This window comes from Phalaenopsis equestris, unplaced genomic scaffold (genome assembly GCF_001263595.1).
Source record: "Phalaenopsis equestris unplaced genomic scaffold, ASM126359v1 Scaffold000002, whole genome shotgun sequence".
Classification (NCBI taxonomy): domain Eukaryota; kingdom Viridiplantae; phylum Streptophyta; class Magnoliopsida; order Asparagales; family Orchidaceae; genus Phalaenopsis; species Phalaenopsis equestris.
In genome coordinates this window covers 79494446-79509121 of record NW_018164444.1, presented here as the reverse complement: position 1 = coordinate 79509121, position 14676 = coordinate 79494446, and the positions used below count along the sequence as shown (strand labels likewise).

At 33.3% G+C, this 14676-nt stretch overlaps 1 protein-coding gene across 2 annotated transcripts in view; it reads right to left on the bottom strand.

Moving 5' to 3' along the window:
- The window catches only part of LOC110026148, a 54309-nt gene that overhangs the window by 22069 nt on the left and 17564 nt on the right, over positions 1–14676 (bottom strand). Inside the window, exon 7 of one of the 2 annotated variants that reach the window (XM_020726982.1) lies at positions 755–826. The exons of the other annotated variant lie outside the window; for it this stretch is intronic. Coding sequence (XP_020582641.1) covers positions 755–826 — 72 coding nt within the window. The remainder of the gene's footprint in view (positions 1–754; positions 827–14676) is intronic. 2 annotated transcript variants of the gene reach the window in all.

Below are 14676 nucleotides of genomic sequence, written 5' to 3'. Positions count from 1 at the left end.
TAAAAATTATGAAAACAGCCTAAATCAATTAAAACTGTTGATTTCCTAAAGTAACTCAAGGACGTGAAAATCCTCTCAATTGAGGTAAAATTGTCCCTAGATATAAGGAGAAACTAATCCTCCCTCCAACATTTGGCTAAAATAATCCCAATAAAAAACAAAAGCTCTGCAAAGACTAAGGTACTCAAAGGAGCTCAGCCCTTAATTCAAATGCACCCATTAAATTGCGCAAACTCTAGCCCCTCTAGGATGAGGTTAAACAATCACCCTAATTGGATCCCTCGCTCTCCCCTTAATAAGTTCAGCACAATAGATGCACCCTAGAGACATCAATACCTTCAAGAAATGTTAATATCCCCAAAGTGAATGAAAGATTAAAATACAACAATCTACCTTTCAACCCTCTGAAATAAGGCTAGAATAAAACTCTAAAATCACATAAAGCCCAATTATCTTACCACTCTAGAGCCCAAACTAAAATTCTATGGGTCATCGATAACCCAAACTTGCTTAACTAGGTTGTGGTTGAATAGGTGAACATTGCTAGAAGCCTCTAATACTTTCCTCATGGATCGTACCACCCTACTAATTCAGATAAACCAGCACCACGCCACTTCACCAATTTATCCCTTGTAGTTGCCCTATCAACCTAAGCACCGCCTCCGCTAAAATTAAATTTATATACCTCAGTGGTGTCATGCTTAACTGCAAGCCATCAAACCAGAAGCCAAAATTCAAACAACTTGTAACCAACCTGTTGTTTAGTCCCAAGGAAGCACCAATATATCAACAATCTTTTCCTCATGGACAAAATCAACTCGGACCCCTATCAAATAAAAATAAACACATAAAAACAAATGAGCTAATGTAATATTATACATATGCACCCAAAAAAATGACTAATTCAATATTATGTGTTGTTGAAAAAGAACAACTCAATATTTAATGACAATAAGGACAAGTAATACATCCTCTAACTAAATAATTAACCTAAATGGTTGGTCTAAATGGACAACTCCATTATAACAAGATTATGATTAAAGCCATCTAATTAAGTAGTTAACCTAAATGTGACAGCACCATTACATTATGATTATGGCTAAAGTCTACTACACCCCAAAAGGTAACGTCAAAGCTTCAAGCATTGTTTGTTGCAACAAATAGGGTAAAAGGCCTTATGTCAGTCTAGGTCGACCTAAAATTCACCACTTCATTAGATCCCACCGTGGCTCTAAAAGGTCCCTTGAACTACATAACATTTAGTTGCTAACAAAGATATTGGGATCAGTCCACTGTTGATAAAATAAAATAAATCAAATTTCATCATCAGCTTGGAATATGGAAACATTGGATCTTAATAAAACAAATTATTATCCCTCAAACCAAACCCCTCTCAGAACAAGAGTTAATAATCAATTCTCTTACACCGAGGCATGGTCGCGACGCACCTGAGAGGCATGGTAGCAATGCGCTAATGAGAGAGCTAGTGCCGATTTCCTTGGTCAAGGTGTTGGTCTTTATGGGAGAATTGATTACCCTTGGGTGCATGTGCCCTTGGGAAATAATCAAACCAAGAAATTAAAATATTCACAAAGATGGAAAAATTATTGGATATTGTCGCTTCCATTGTTCTAATTTGTCACTTGAAAAAGAAATAACCCCATTTCAAAGAAATCTGGTGATGCTTTTCAGTGCTCGTGCTAGTAAAAGTAAATATAAGCTGAGTTGAAATCTTGTTGTAATGAATTTATCCTAACAATATAGTCAAAATATTGCATAACAAATCAATTTCATATAAGAGTTCTCATCATAGGCATGTTTAGCAAATAAATAAATAAATGCAATGATAAAACTCAGAGGTTTGTCACTTTCTATATTTTAGATGGTACATATTTTTAAAGTTCAAACAAATTGGGCATTTGGTATTCGTCAAGTATGGGTGTAACTATTATGTTTTCTACAAAATAATTCATTAGTCATCATAAGTGGATTTGTTATGTTAATGTATAAGATACATCTAGTATCCACCAACCATTGTGGCACAATCTCATCATCAATTGTGACACTACGTCATCATCAATAATAATTTTGAAAACAAATGGAATAAACTTATTTGATAAGGTTAGACATTGAAAAAAGGAACCCATAACAAGTTCGATAGGTTCATAAAACAAAGTCAATTAGGATAAATTAAAGTTTGAAATTTATCTTAATGCATTATATGGCTTAAATGGTTTTGACTTTCTAGTAGTTAATTTCTTAGAGGTTCCTATATGAAGTCTTTCAAGATTCAGACATATCACTATCTCATCATTTAGCTTGACATTTAAATGCCGTCCATTCAGATCAATAATAGATTTATAATTATCAAAATCAATAGTTAGCGTTTTGCAATTTCTTAATGCAAATCACACAAAATAATATAAAATGAATAATTAGCTTATAATCTAGTCTTGTATAATGAGAATAAAAAAGTTGAAAATATGCAAACTAAATAAATATGAAAGCGCAATATGAACGAATAATCTCCTCAAGGAAATCCGCCCCAATAGCATAAATATTATAAGCAACGATGTATGCATTTTCATAACCAGCCAAGTGATTTATAACCTAGTCCTATAAAGTAGATGATAACAAAAAATTTAAAAACTAAACAATTATGAAATGCCTACATAGTCTAACAATTTTTTAAAAGAGAGCTACCCAAATAGTTAAATACAACAGTTGATGATTTATGCATTTTCATAATTGACCAAACAGTAACATTCTGGTTTCTTTTATGGCTTTCCTTATCATCAAAATCAAAATATTGATGGAATTTTAGTTTCTCAATAAATCTTTTTTTATGAATTTATACACCAAAAAATCAATAATAAAAAGTTTGATTTGCAGACCAGAATTGGTTAGAAACAACAACTATAGTTTTTTCATCAGAAGCTTCAATGAGTTTTATTACTTTCAATAGACATAATTGGTTCAAGTTTACAGCAAAGAGTAGATTCAATTTATACTGGAAGCTCAAGTTCATAACTATTTCACATTTGGAATGGCTATATCAATTTATTCAATTGGCTCATCACCTACAACATATATGTTTTGGTATTTAGGGTTAAATACAATTTTAAGTTGAAATTTAGGTTCATACTCAAAAGTAGAATCAATTTCCAATGCTAGCTCAAATTCACATTCATTTTTAAATTCAGATCATAGTTACAATTTAAATTCAAATATGATTGTAGGTTCAATTCAGATTCAAATACAACGTCTATTTGAGGGTTAGATTCAAAATTAATCTCACAAACAAATTAATTACAATTCCAAATTTAAATAGGATATTAAATAAGCCATGACACGGAAATTTTATCCTCTAACAAGGACTTTATGATTTTATTCAAAGTTTTCACATTGAGACATGCTTCCACAAATAATTCTCTCTCTTAATCATGGGAGAGCAACTAGTTGATAGGTTATATGAACTTTTTTAATCAATATCAATTTATATTGGGGAAAAGACACCGAAGCGATGTTGAAAAGCGCCCTTGGCACAGGCGCTAAAAGCGTCCTCGAAGCGAGCCGCTCAAAACACGCAGGGCCAGCGGGTCTTGCAAACCATCAGGAACCAGCAAGAGGATGAGCAGGAGATCATGAAGGCGGAAGCATCGCGGGAGATCACGAAGGTAGAGAACGCGAACCGAATCATGAACGAGCAAACTACCGCACCTTCGTCTTCTTCATTTAAGAAGTATTTTAATGGTTGCTCTCCAGAATCTTTTTATCTTCCCACCCCTTCCTTATGTGTAGCTTTGTTCAGTGAGTGTATATAAATTGTTGTCCTCGGTTCGTGGAAGTCACTTCTTGTTGTGTTTGTTTTCAAATCTCATGTGGAGTCATTTCCCCTGTTCTAGGGCAGTATCTGAGGAGGTAGTGAAGCTCTAGTTGTATCCTACTCCGAGGTGTTGTTGTATCATTTTCCCTTTCATCTTCAATTTGTCTCCTCGCCTCTCCGTAGTTATAGAACTCTCCCTCCTTCATTTCATGCACTCAACCGCCCTATACTTGCAGCTTTACCTTGATGCATTTAGTTTATGTCCTCTGTGGTGGGAGTCACTTCTTGCTGTGTTTGTTTTTAGATCTCCTGTGTGGAGTCAATTTCCCTAGCAGCCTACATCACCCTTGGAATACACTTGAGAGGTGTTTACTTGTGTAATTTATGTTTTGTGTTGTAATTTCTCGTTTGTGTCATGTTGTAACCCTATTTTAATATTAATGAAAATTTGTTTTTGTGTTTCCATTATTTTTCCTACTAGTTCCGGAATAAGACATACAATTATTTGCTTAGCTAAAGATAACACTTGATTAAGATTGCAAGATTTTATTATCCAGTGTGTGTGTGCGCGCGTGTGTGGCCTATCATAAAAGCAAGTTCCTAAAGTATTTCATCTTTGGAGTTGAAAGACCTTTTTATAACAAGAATGTTCTCTAACTATGATATCGTAATAGTCTAGCCATCATGAAACACAATATGTCACAAAGAAATGCATGATCCCTAGGTTCAAGATGGTTTTCTAATCTTTTGATGTATGAGGTAGTCAAGTTGTTGGCACGTAAATTTTGATTCACATGAAATCTCATGTTCCAAACACAAATTTGATTGTCATCAAGAAGTATATATTCATATTCACATTCTAATATAGCTGCATATTCAAACTCCACAACATCAAATGTAATGGCGTATTCAAACTACACATCATGAAAATAATCCAATTCTAACTATAATCTTTGTCAAATTCATTTCAAAAATATATTTTTGAATTATATTTTTTTCAATAAGATTAAACTCTCCTAAGCAAACTTTTACTGTTTAAATAGACTTGGAAGGTTTAAGAGAAGAATTAAAAGTTTCCTCTCTAAAGATTATTGGTGTGGTATTACTAAGAGACTCTTAATAATATAACTACTCATCAAAAAAATTAAGGCCTCGCCAAAATTTTTTGGCGACTTAAATCAACCTTAATCTCTCAATAAACAAATAATGACTCCAATATAATCTTAAGGCAAATCATGTATAGTGAAAACATTTGTAAGCGTATCATAATATGCATATATAATACAATTATTTCATCAAAGCCCATTAAAATAATTGGTCTCAATAGTTTCTGTATGGATATATATATATATATATATAATTTTATTTATTTATTGAAAAAATGCGAGAAAATTCAAACAGAGGCCACCAAACCTTTCATCAAGGTTAGACCTCTCATTGAAGGTAAGAATGTAATTTTGATTCTCTAGATAGTTACATTCTATTCATTCAGAATCATAATTTGTCTGTTTTTGTTCAAGTTGCATCTTTCATTATTTTTTTTATTGGCCCAATTAATATGCTCTAGTTTTGGTTGACTTGATGATGTACGCATCATCAATGATATCAATTTGATGTAATAAGATTCAAAGGTTTGAAGTTACTAATACAATTTAAGATGAGATGCACAATGTAAACATTTAAAACATCACAAAACACAGGTTAACTGATCACTTTCATCTTAAAGATAACTATCACATTTTGTATTACAACAGTGTAATAGGCACCAAAATTTGAAATTTCACAAGAAAAATATTATATTTTAACAAAGAATGAGTTTACACTATGAAAAAGAAATTCAGCTCATATCACATTTGACAAAATGCCAATCATGCAAATAAACCAACGACTAAATAAATCAAAACAAGAACAAAAATATAAACCGCCCAAAGGAAGAACTAAACTGGTAATACAAGAAGACTCACTCCCCACCAAAATCATCAACACCTACAAAACACTTGAAAAATACACATCCAACTAGCATAGAAGCAAGAACAGAAGCAAGAACTGAAAGAACTGAAAAAAAAAAAAAATCTGAAATTTCATTGCAATGTTCAAAGTTAAAAATGATTTTTAAATGCCTTGGAGCTCTTACTTAAAGCCCAAAAATAACCAAAAATAAGAAATTTCTCATAAATAATCTAGATCTAATCAAGTACATATAGCTTCACAATATTCTTCAGAAATTTCAGTAACAACCAAACTCCTATCGAAAATCGAACTCTTATTATAAATCTCAGTGTACTTCAAGACATGCTAAATAGGCGAGAGAACAGTGTCATAATATGAAGTTGGTGCAGCTAAGAAAAGCATGAATGCAACAACCCATTTCAATTACCGAGGGGAGAAAAAACGAAAAATCGAGAAAGAGGAAGTAAAGAGCCGGAAATGAAGAGTCAATCAGGGGGGAGATAAGAAACAAGGAGTCGGTGAAACAGAACAGAGGGGAGAGAAAGCGAGGAGATGGAAGCCAGAAAGATAAGTTTGCTCTATAAAAATAACGCGACAATGCGAGATTTACTTATATGTAGAGACGCCAAGGTCTGACGCTCTCGGGACGTCATAAAGAAGAGGAGAGGCAGAACTCTCGACATCGATGTCGAGTTGAGCAGAACGAGCCGCGAGCAGAAGGGGGAAGTCGTCAAACATATTGAAGGAGGTGGTGCCTTTGTCATGCAGAGAAGGAAGAAGAGGTGACAGTTTGATCGTGCAGGACTCAAAGCCGAGCCCTCGTGTGCAGGAAGAAGACAGTCGCGTGCAGAGGAGTTCGAGTCAGCGACGCTCGCGGGCAGAAAGGAGGAAAAGCATGGCTCAGTAGTAGGCGCACTCAATCGAAAGCTTTAAAGTTATTTCCTTCGTGGTTTAAAGGCTCGACCGAGCCTTGCCGCTTGGTTCAAATGCTTTAGTGAGGGAAGAAAATAAGTAGGGTAAATACTAAATTATATAAGTTCTTAGTTAAAATAAAATTTCAAAAATTTATATTAATTTTATTTTAATTTTATTAATAATTGTTTAAAGCAATAAGTGAAAAGGGTAAAGCACGAAAAATTGAATTTTACTGCAGAATGGAATTCAAGTATGAAGCCTAATTTAAATGAAATTAAGTTTACAAGTCAATTTAAAAGTTTCTAAATTAAGCATGTTAGAAATTTAGGAGACTAAATTTAAATGCAATATTATATAATATAAAGTAATACAAATATATTTGGTAGCTTAATATTAAAATAATAATTTGGCTAAATTAATTAGTTATATGTTTCATGAAAAACTAAAAGAAATTGGATAACTATAAATATAGGTAATGTAAATGTTTATATAATTAAAAAAATAAATTAATTATTAATTTATGATTACTCATGTTCATGTTAGGTTTCAAATTTTAGAAGAGTCGACGTCAAAACATATCAAATAACAAATTAATCATTATCAAGGTGAGCACTCATATTTTTTTTTTGCTATAGTAATATTTTATTTGTCTTCGACCAAATGCATTTAGTGTTACTGTTATAATACTGCATGCCCATGATTTATGCTTCTAGTGAATTTTGTTCATATTGTAAAAATGATATATATACTCAGCTTTGTTTAGATTAATGTAGACATTAAATCTTGTACAAGAATATTGGTTATTATGCAAATGAGAATGAAAAATTAATATCATATAAACGAGAAATGAATATATCCCTGATAGGGTTGGTGTAGCTTCAGTGACGAAAAAAATTAGAGAGTCGTCTTAGATTGTTTGGTCACATTAAATGTTGATCATTTGATGATCCGATTAGGAGGGTAGATTTTTTAGATTCGACTTATGTTAAGAAAGGCAGAGGTAAACCTAGGAAGACTTTGGCTTATTGTATAAAAAATGATCTTAATTTATTAGAACTAAATGAAAATATGACACTAAATAGGACGCAATGGAGAAAAATAATTCATGTAGCTGACCTCACGTAGTGGGATTAAAGCTTTGTTGTTGTTGTTGTTGTATATGCTTGTATATGCATGATTGGCTAAGATGAAGTCATCCATTTATGGTACTAGTGGGAGAACACTACGATACCCGTGCAAGTATATGAAAATGGATATTGATATTGAAGTACCTTAAATGATATAATTTTTAGACGGTGTTCTTGTGACGATTATACAGATAAATAATGATATTGATATGTTATTGATATAGTAAGATTTATTGATAGCATCTTAAATGTTAATATTTATTTATTAAAAGTTTCACTGACATGCATTTTGCTTTCTTTTTTCTTGTATTGTTATAGTTTAGGAATATGATTATCCACTAGTTTGTTTAGATCATTACTACTTTGACTAAATTTTCAGATTAATTAAATGATAAAAGATGAGCGATAGAAGGGATAATATTTATAGAAGAAACGGACAATCAACAACGAGGTAAAATTTAAATATATTGTTTTAATTTAATTAAATTAGTGACTCTTTCATTTGTTAAATGGTAAATGAATATAGAAAACTTAATTCCCACCATCCAACCGTTTGTTCTCATCCTGGTTAATTCTAAGCCTCCAACCAGATCATTACGAAAGTGGATCAAAGACAAGATTTAGGATTAATTAATATAATCGATGACAAAAAACCAATAAGGTAATTACAAGAAAATTTTTGTAATAATCAAAATTAATAATTTAAGTTAACTCAAATTAATAATCATATCCATTCAGGTATAGTGCTACACCCGTAATTATAAAAGAGGGGAATCTGATAAAAAAATTATGGACAACCAATATTGACATGCTTAGTAAAAAAATACGAGATGACTGTTTACAAATTTTGAGGACAAAAGTTTTGTATGTGGGGAAGATAGTAACGGTCTATCTCAGTTACCAAGGGAAGAAGACTCAAAGAATTGAGGAAGAGAGAGTGAAGAGCCGAAAATGAAAAGTTGGTCAGGGGGAGATGAAAAACAAGGAGTCAAGGAAACTGAACAGAGAGGAGAGGAAGCGAGGGGACTGAACGCAGGACGGCGAGTTTGCTCTATAAAATAACGTGTCAATGCAAGATTTACTTACCTGTAGAGACGAGAGAAGAGACGCCACGGTCTGACGCTCTCGGGACGTCGTCGAGAAGAAGAGAGGAGGGAGCTCTCGGCGTCGGTGTCGAGCAGAGCGCGACGAGCGGCGTTTTGGCGCGGAAGGGGGAAGTTTTCAAGCAGATAGGAGGAGGTGGCACCTCTGTCGCGTAGAGAAGGAAGAAAAGGTGACAGATTGATCGTGCAAAAGTCGAAGTTGAGCCCTCGTGCATGGCAAGAAGATAGTCACGTCAGAGGTGTTCGAGTCAGCAATGCCCGCGGGGCAGGAAGGAGGAAGAGGAGGGCTTTCACGACTGGAGGTGCACTCGATCATAAGCTTTGGAGTTGTTTCCTGCGTGGTTAAAGGCTCGAACCAAACTTACCGCTCGATTCAAAAGCTTTAGAGAAAAAAAGAGGATAAGGTAAATCTAAATTATTTAAGTTATTAATTAAATATAATTTCAAAAACTTTACATTAAATTGATTTCAAATTATAAATAATTATTTAAAGATAATCAGTGAAAAGGGTACAGCACAAAAATAAAAGTTTGTTGCAGGAAGGAATTCAAGAATAAAACTTAATTTAAATAAAATTAGGTTTACAAGTCAATTTAAAGGTTTCTAAACTACGCATGCTAAAAATTTAGGAGAATAAATTATTTAAATGCAATATTATATAATATATAGTAATACAAATATATGAGGCAGCTTAATATTAAAATAAAATTTTGGTTTAATTAATTAGTTATAATTTTCATAAAAAGCTAAAAGAAATTGGATAATTATAGTTATATAGGTATATGTAAATGTTTATATAATTAAAAATAATAAATTAATTATTAATTTATGAATACAAGTGTTTATTTTAGGTTTCAAATTTTAAAAGAGTCGACGTCAAGAAAAATCAAATAATAAATTAATTGTCATCGAAGAGAGTACTCATATTCTTTTGCTATAGTTATGTTTTATTTGTCCTCGACCAAATGCATTTAATGTTATTGTTATAGTACCACACACTCATAATTTATAATTTTATTGAATTTTGTTCAAATTGTAAGAATAGTCTGTGTACTCAACTTTGTTTAGATTATTGTAGATATTGAATTTTGTACAAGAATATCCATTCTTATGCAAATGATAATAAAAAATTAATATTGTATGCTTCTATATGCATGATTGACTATGATGGAGTCACTCTTTTATGATACTAGTTGGGAAATACTAAAATACACGTGCACGTATATAGAAAGAATATTAGTATTGAAGCATCTAAGTAGTATAATTTTTAGACCATGCTTCTGTAATGGTTGTACATATATTGAATAATACCAATATGTTATTGATATGATAAGATCCATTAATAGTATCTTAAACGTTAATATTGATTTGATAAAAGTTTAATTGATATGCATTTTGCTTTCTTTTTTATTGTATTGTTGTAGTTTAAAAATATTAATATTTACTGTCTTGTTTAGCCCATTGTTATTTTAACTAACTTTTCAGGTTAATAAAATGATTAAAAACTGAGCAATAGAAAGGATAATATTTATAGAAGACGTAGAAAATCAGTAACGATGTAAACTTTAATGAACATAGAAAACATAGTTCTCACCATCCGACCGTCTGTTCCAATCTTAGTTAATTCTAAGCTTCGGGTCGTGACGATAAAACAATGGCATGAGTGGCGAAAAGTAAAGAAGCATAAACAAAGGCATGAATGACAAGCAATAAAGTAAGGAAAAAGAATGCAATAAGTGGTAGGAAATCGCGGCCAATAAATTAGAGGCGGCAACAACAAGAATCAAATAAAAAGAGGTCAAATTTTGTGAGAAGCAAAGTAGGGACAAGTAGAAGTATAGAACAACCAAAAGTTGTGTATAAAGGAATCACAAGTGTTAGTAACATAAAGAAACAAATAATAAGAAATACTCCAACAATAAGTGTCATCAAAACAATTACCTTGTACTAATGAACTAAATCCTCATAGAGCATGCTTTACAAAAAATAAACTTATAAAACAAATACAATAATAAAACTCATAATGGTCACCACTTTCTATGTTTTTTAACCAGCATACAATTTAGATTTTCACCAATAGGGATCATACGAAAAACACACTAAACCACAGTTTACTCTAGAGCGGGAAATTTCTAGGTGGAGCATCCTAGCACATGCCGAACATTGGGCATCTATTCAGCCATATCCGGTGGTATAGGTATCCATTGAAAGAGGCATATATGCCTGCCACAATCTAACACGTTTACTACATAATGACAATGCCGAATGATCGGTTCCTTATTTTGATTATATACGCAGATAAAAAAAGAAGTAAGTGAAATGATTATTCCAGCCATATCTCCATAGCAAACAAACCAATGCACAATAAGTTCCAATTTTCAGCTCAATTTACGCATCCTGTGAATGCTCTAAATATCATTCTCTCACAATGCTATAACAATAAAAAGTCGCTCTATCATAATCTTATCAAATTGAGTTTATAGAATTATTGTATTGTAGAGGGTGGATTTAAACGAAGTAAACTACAATGCCATTTTTATGGGAATAAAGAATAGAACAAATATAAATAACCTAACCATTCTCACAAATTTTTATTCGGTACGTGCAACGTATGGAGACTTGCAAACGGTAGCCAATAAGAAACTGTCACGTGAAATCCGGCCCCACTACTATTACTTACGTTAAAAACTCCATTTTTTTACGTCCGACCCGGCCCGCCCTCCTTTTTTCCGGAAAATTGAATGCATAAGGTAATTTCCCGGTTTCCCCCACTTTACTTTCGCACTTTAGAATTTTGAGCTGCCAAAATGGATTGCTCTGTCGACGAAGACAACGACAACCACTTCCAGATCCAAGTGAGTTTAGCTTCGTCATGAATGCTTTCGATTAAGACAACGACAACGACTTTCAGATCCAAGTGAATTTAGTTTCGTGGAGAATGTTTTTTTTTTTATCTTAAAGACATTGTTGCGGTTTGGGTTCTAGGATTTGTGTGACTTTTATTTTTTGATTTTATGGATACTTCTGGCATTTGTCTAGGTTTATCGAAGGTTTAATTAGTTGATTTAATAGTATTACTTTAGTTTTTTATCGGAGGTATATTTCTGACATTTGTCTCATTGCTTAACAATTTGTTTCTCTTCTCTGGGTTTATCGGAGTTTTACTTTAGTGGTTTTCATTTTATTCGAAGTTGTTGTCGTTGTAACTGTTTATGTTATGCTGGCATTTAGGCCCAGGTAATGGGTTATAATGTTACCGCGGTATTATCTTGGCAGTATTCTCGTCAGTATTCTCGTGTTATGGCAGTATTCTCGTGTTATTTTTGTTAATGAGGGATGGTGTTATTGTGGGGCTATTATGGTATTATTATGGTTTTATTGTTGTGTCATTTTACTGTTGAAGAGAGTTTTTTTTGTTACGGTTTTATGGTTTTATTGTTGTGTGATTATGGTGTTATTGTCTTTACTATTTTAATAGACGCACTTATTTTACTATAGTCTTCTTATTTGTAAATTTTTTTTTTCTTTAAAGCATTGTACTTCTATAACTTAAATCATTGCATGCAGGAAAGAAGGGAGATGGGCAAACAAGCCAAGTGTTGTTTTTTGAACCATTTAACACAAATTTGTGAGCAACGAGATAGTGTTATTTATTGGCTCATTGAATGCTTGGTCAGAATCATGAAAAAGCTGAAAATTGTAATATATGTAATATTTATTTTAGTTGAGGGAGAGTTTCCTGATTTCTCGGAGGCAATGAGATGGAGTTATTTAGTGATTCAGATAATCTTGATTGATAAGCAGTCGAAAAATCATTCGCATGTTTTTTGATTTACTCTATCTCAACTAGTTTTCAGCTTCTTCATGATTCTGACCAAGCATTCAATGAGTCAATAAATAACTCTATCTCATTGCTCACAAATTTGTGTCAAATGGTTCAAAAAACAGTACTTGGCTTGTTTGCCCATCTTCCTCCTTTCCTGCATGCAATGATTTAAGTTATAGAAGTACAATGCTCTAAAGAGAAAAAAAAATTTACAAATAAGAAGACTATGGTAAAACAAGTGTGTCTATTAAAACAGTAAAAACAATAACACCATAATCACACAACAATAAAACCATAAAGCCGCAGCAAAAAATCTCTCTTCAACAATAAAATTACACAACAATAAAATCATAATAATACCACAATAGCCCCACAATAACACCATCCCTCATTAACAAAATTAACACGAGAATACTGTCAAGATAATATCGCGGTAACACTATAAACCATTACCCGGTCCTAAATGACAGCATAACATAAACAGTTACAACGACAACAACTTCGAATGAAATGAAAACCATTAAAGTAAAACTCCGATAAACCCAGAGAAACAAATTGCTAAACACAAGCAATGAGAAAAATATCAGAAATATACCTCCGATAAAAAACTAAAGTAATACTATTAAATCAACTAATTAAACCTCTGATCAACCCAGACAAATGCCAGAAGTATCCATAAAATCAAAAAATAAAACTCGCACAAACCCTAGAACCCAAACCGCAATAATGTCTTTAAGATAAAAAAAACATTCTCCACGAAACTAAACTCACTTGGATCTGGAAGTCGTCGTTGTCTTCGTCGAAATCATTCATAACGAAGCTAAACTCACTTGGATCTGGAAGTGGTTGTCGTTGTCATCGTCGGCAGAGCAATCCATTTCGGCAACTCAAAATTCTAAAGTGCGAAATTAAAGTGAGGGAAACCGGGAAAGGGCCTTATGCATTCAATTTTCCGGAAAAAGGAGGGTCGGGCAGGGTCGAGCGTAAAAAAATAGAGTTTTTAACATAAATAATATTAGTGGGGTCGGATTCCACGTGGAAGATTCTTATTGGCTACCTTTTCCAAGTCTCCCTACATTGCACGTACTGAATAAAAATTACTGAGGAAGACACTGTATGACAACAGAAGTCAACTATACAAATACTTTATATGCAGAAAATACTACTCACTGTTGACCTCATTTTTGTGAGGTCTTTTCTTCTCCTCCTTAGAGCCTAGGCTCTAGCTCTAGAAATTCCTATGGACCATCTTAGAAAACTAGAATTGAGACTCACCCTTCTAGAAATTCCAGCCAATTCCTATTTTCCTTTGATGTCTAGCATCTTTGGCACAAGACCATCGTCTTATGAACGAGCGGTTATGGGCTATGTTGCGTAGATTCAAGGAAAATATTCCAAATAGGACTTCAAGCCTTAGGAAAACATCGTCACGACCTTTTTCGTCACATACACACATCAAATACACGAAGTTCGCGAAATTGCGCGAAATCAGACTTCAATTAAGCCTAAGGGACGGGTGAAAATGCGAACTTATCCGGATGACCTCCGACGACGAATTGGACCGCGCCAACGCGTCCGGGATACCAATTTTGGTAGAAAAGGACACCCATATTGCCATATTTTCGACACGAGAAAATTGACACACAAATCGATGAATTCGTCGAAACGACCTCTGACGACAAAACAGACAGCGCCGGTGCGTCTGGAATGTCGATTTTGCCTAGGGAAGACACCCATTTTGTTACGACACCGCGCGTGAATGAATCGCATGTGATTATATATATATATATATATTAATTTATATAAACTGAATCTTCCTTTTACATTCCTAAGGCCTTAAATCCCTAAATCGAACGCACGCAAGACCCCCACTTTCTTCCTCTCGGTCCACCCCATCAGCTCCTTCCTCTCGTTCGCGGTTCATCCCGA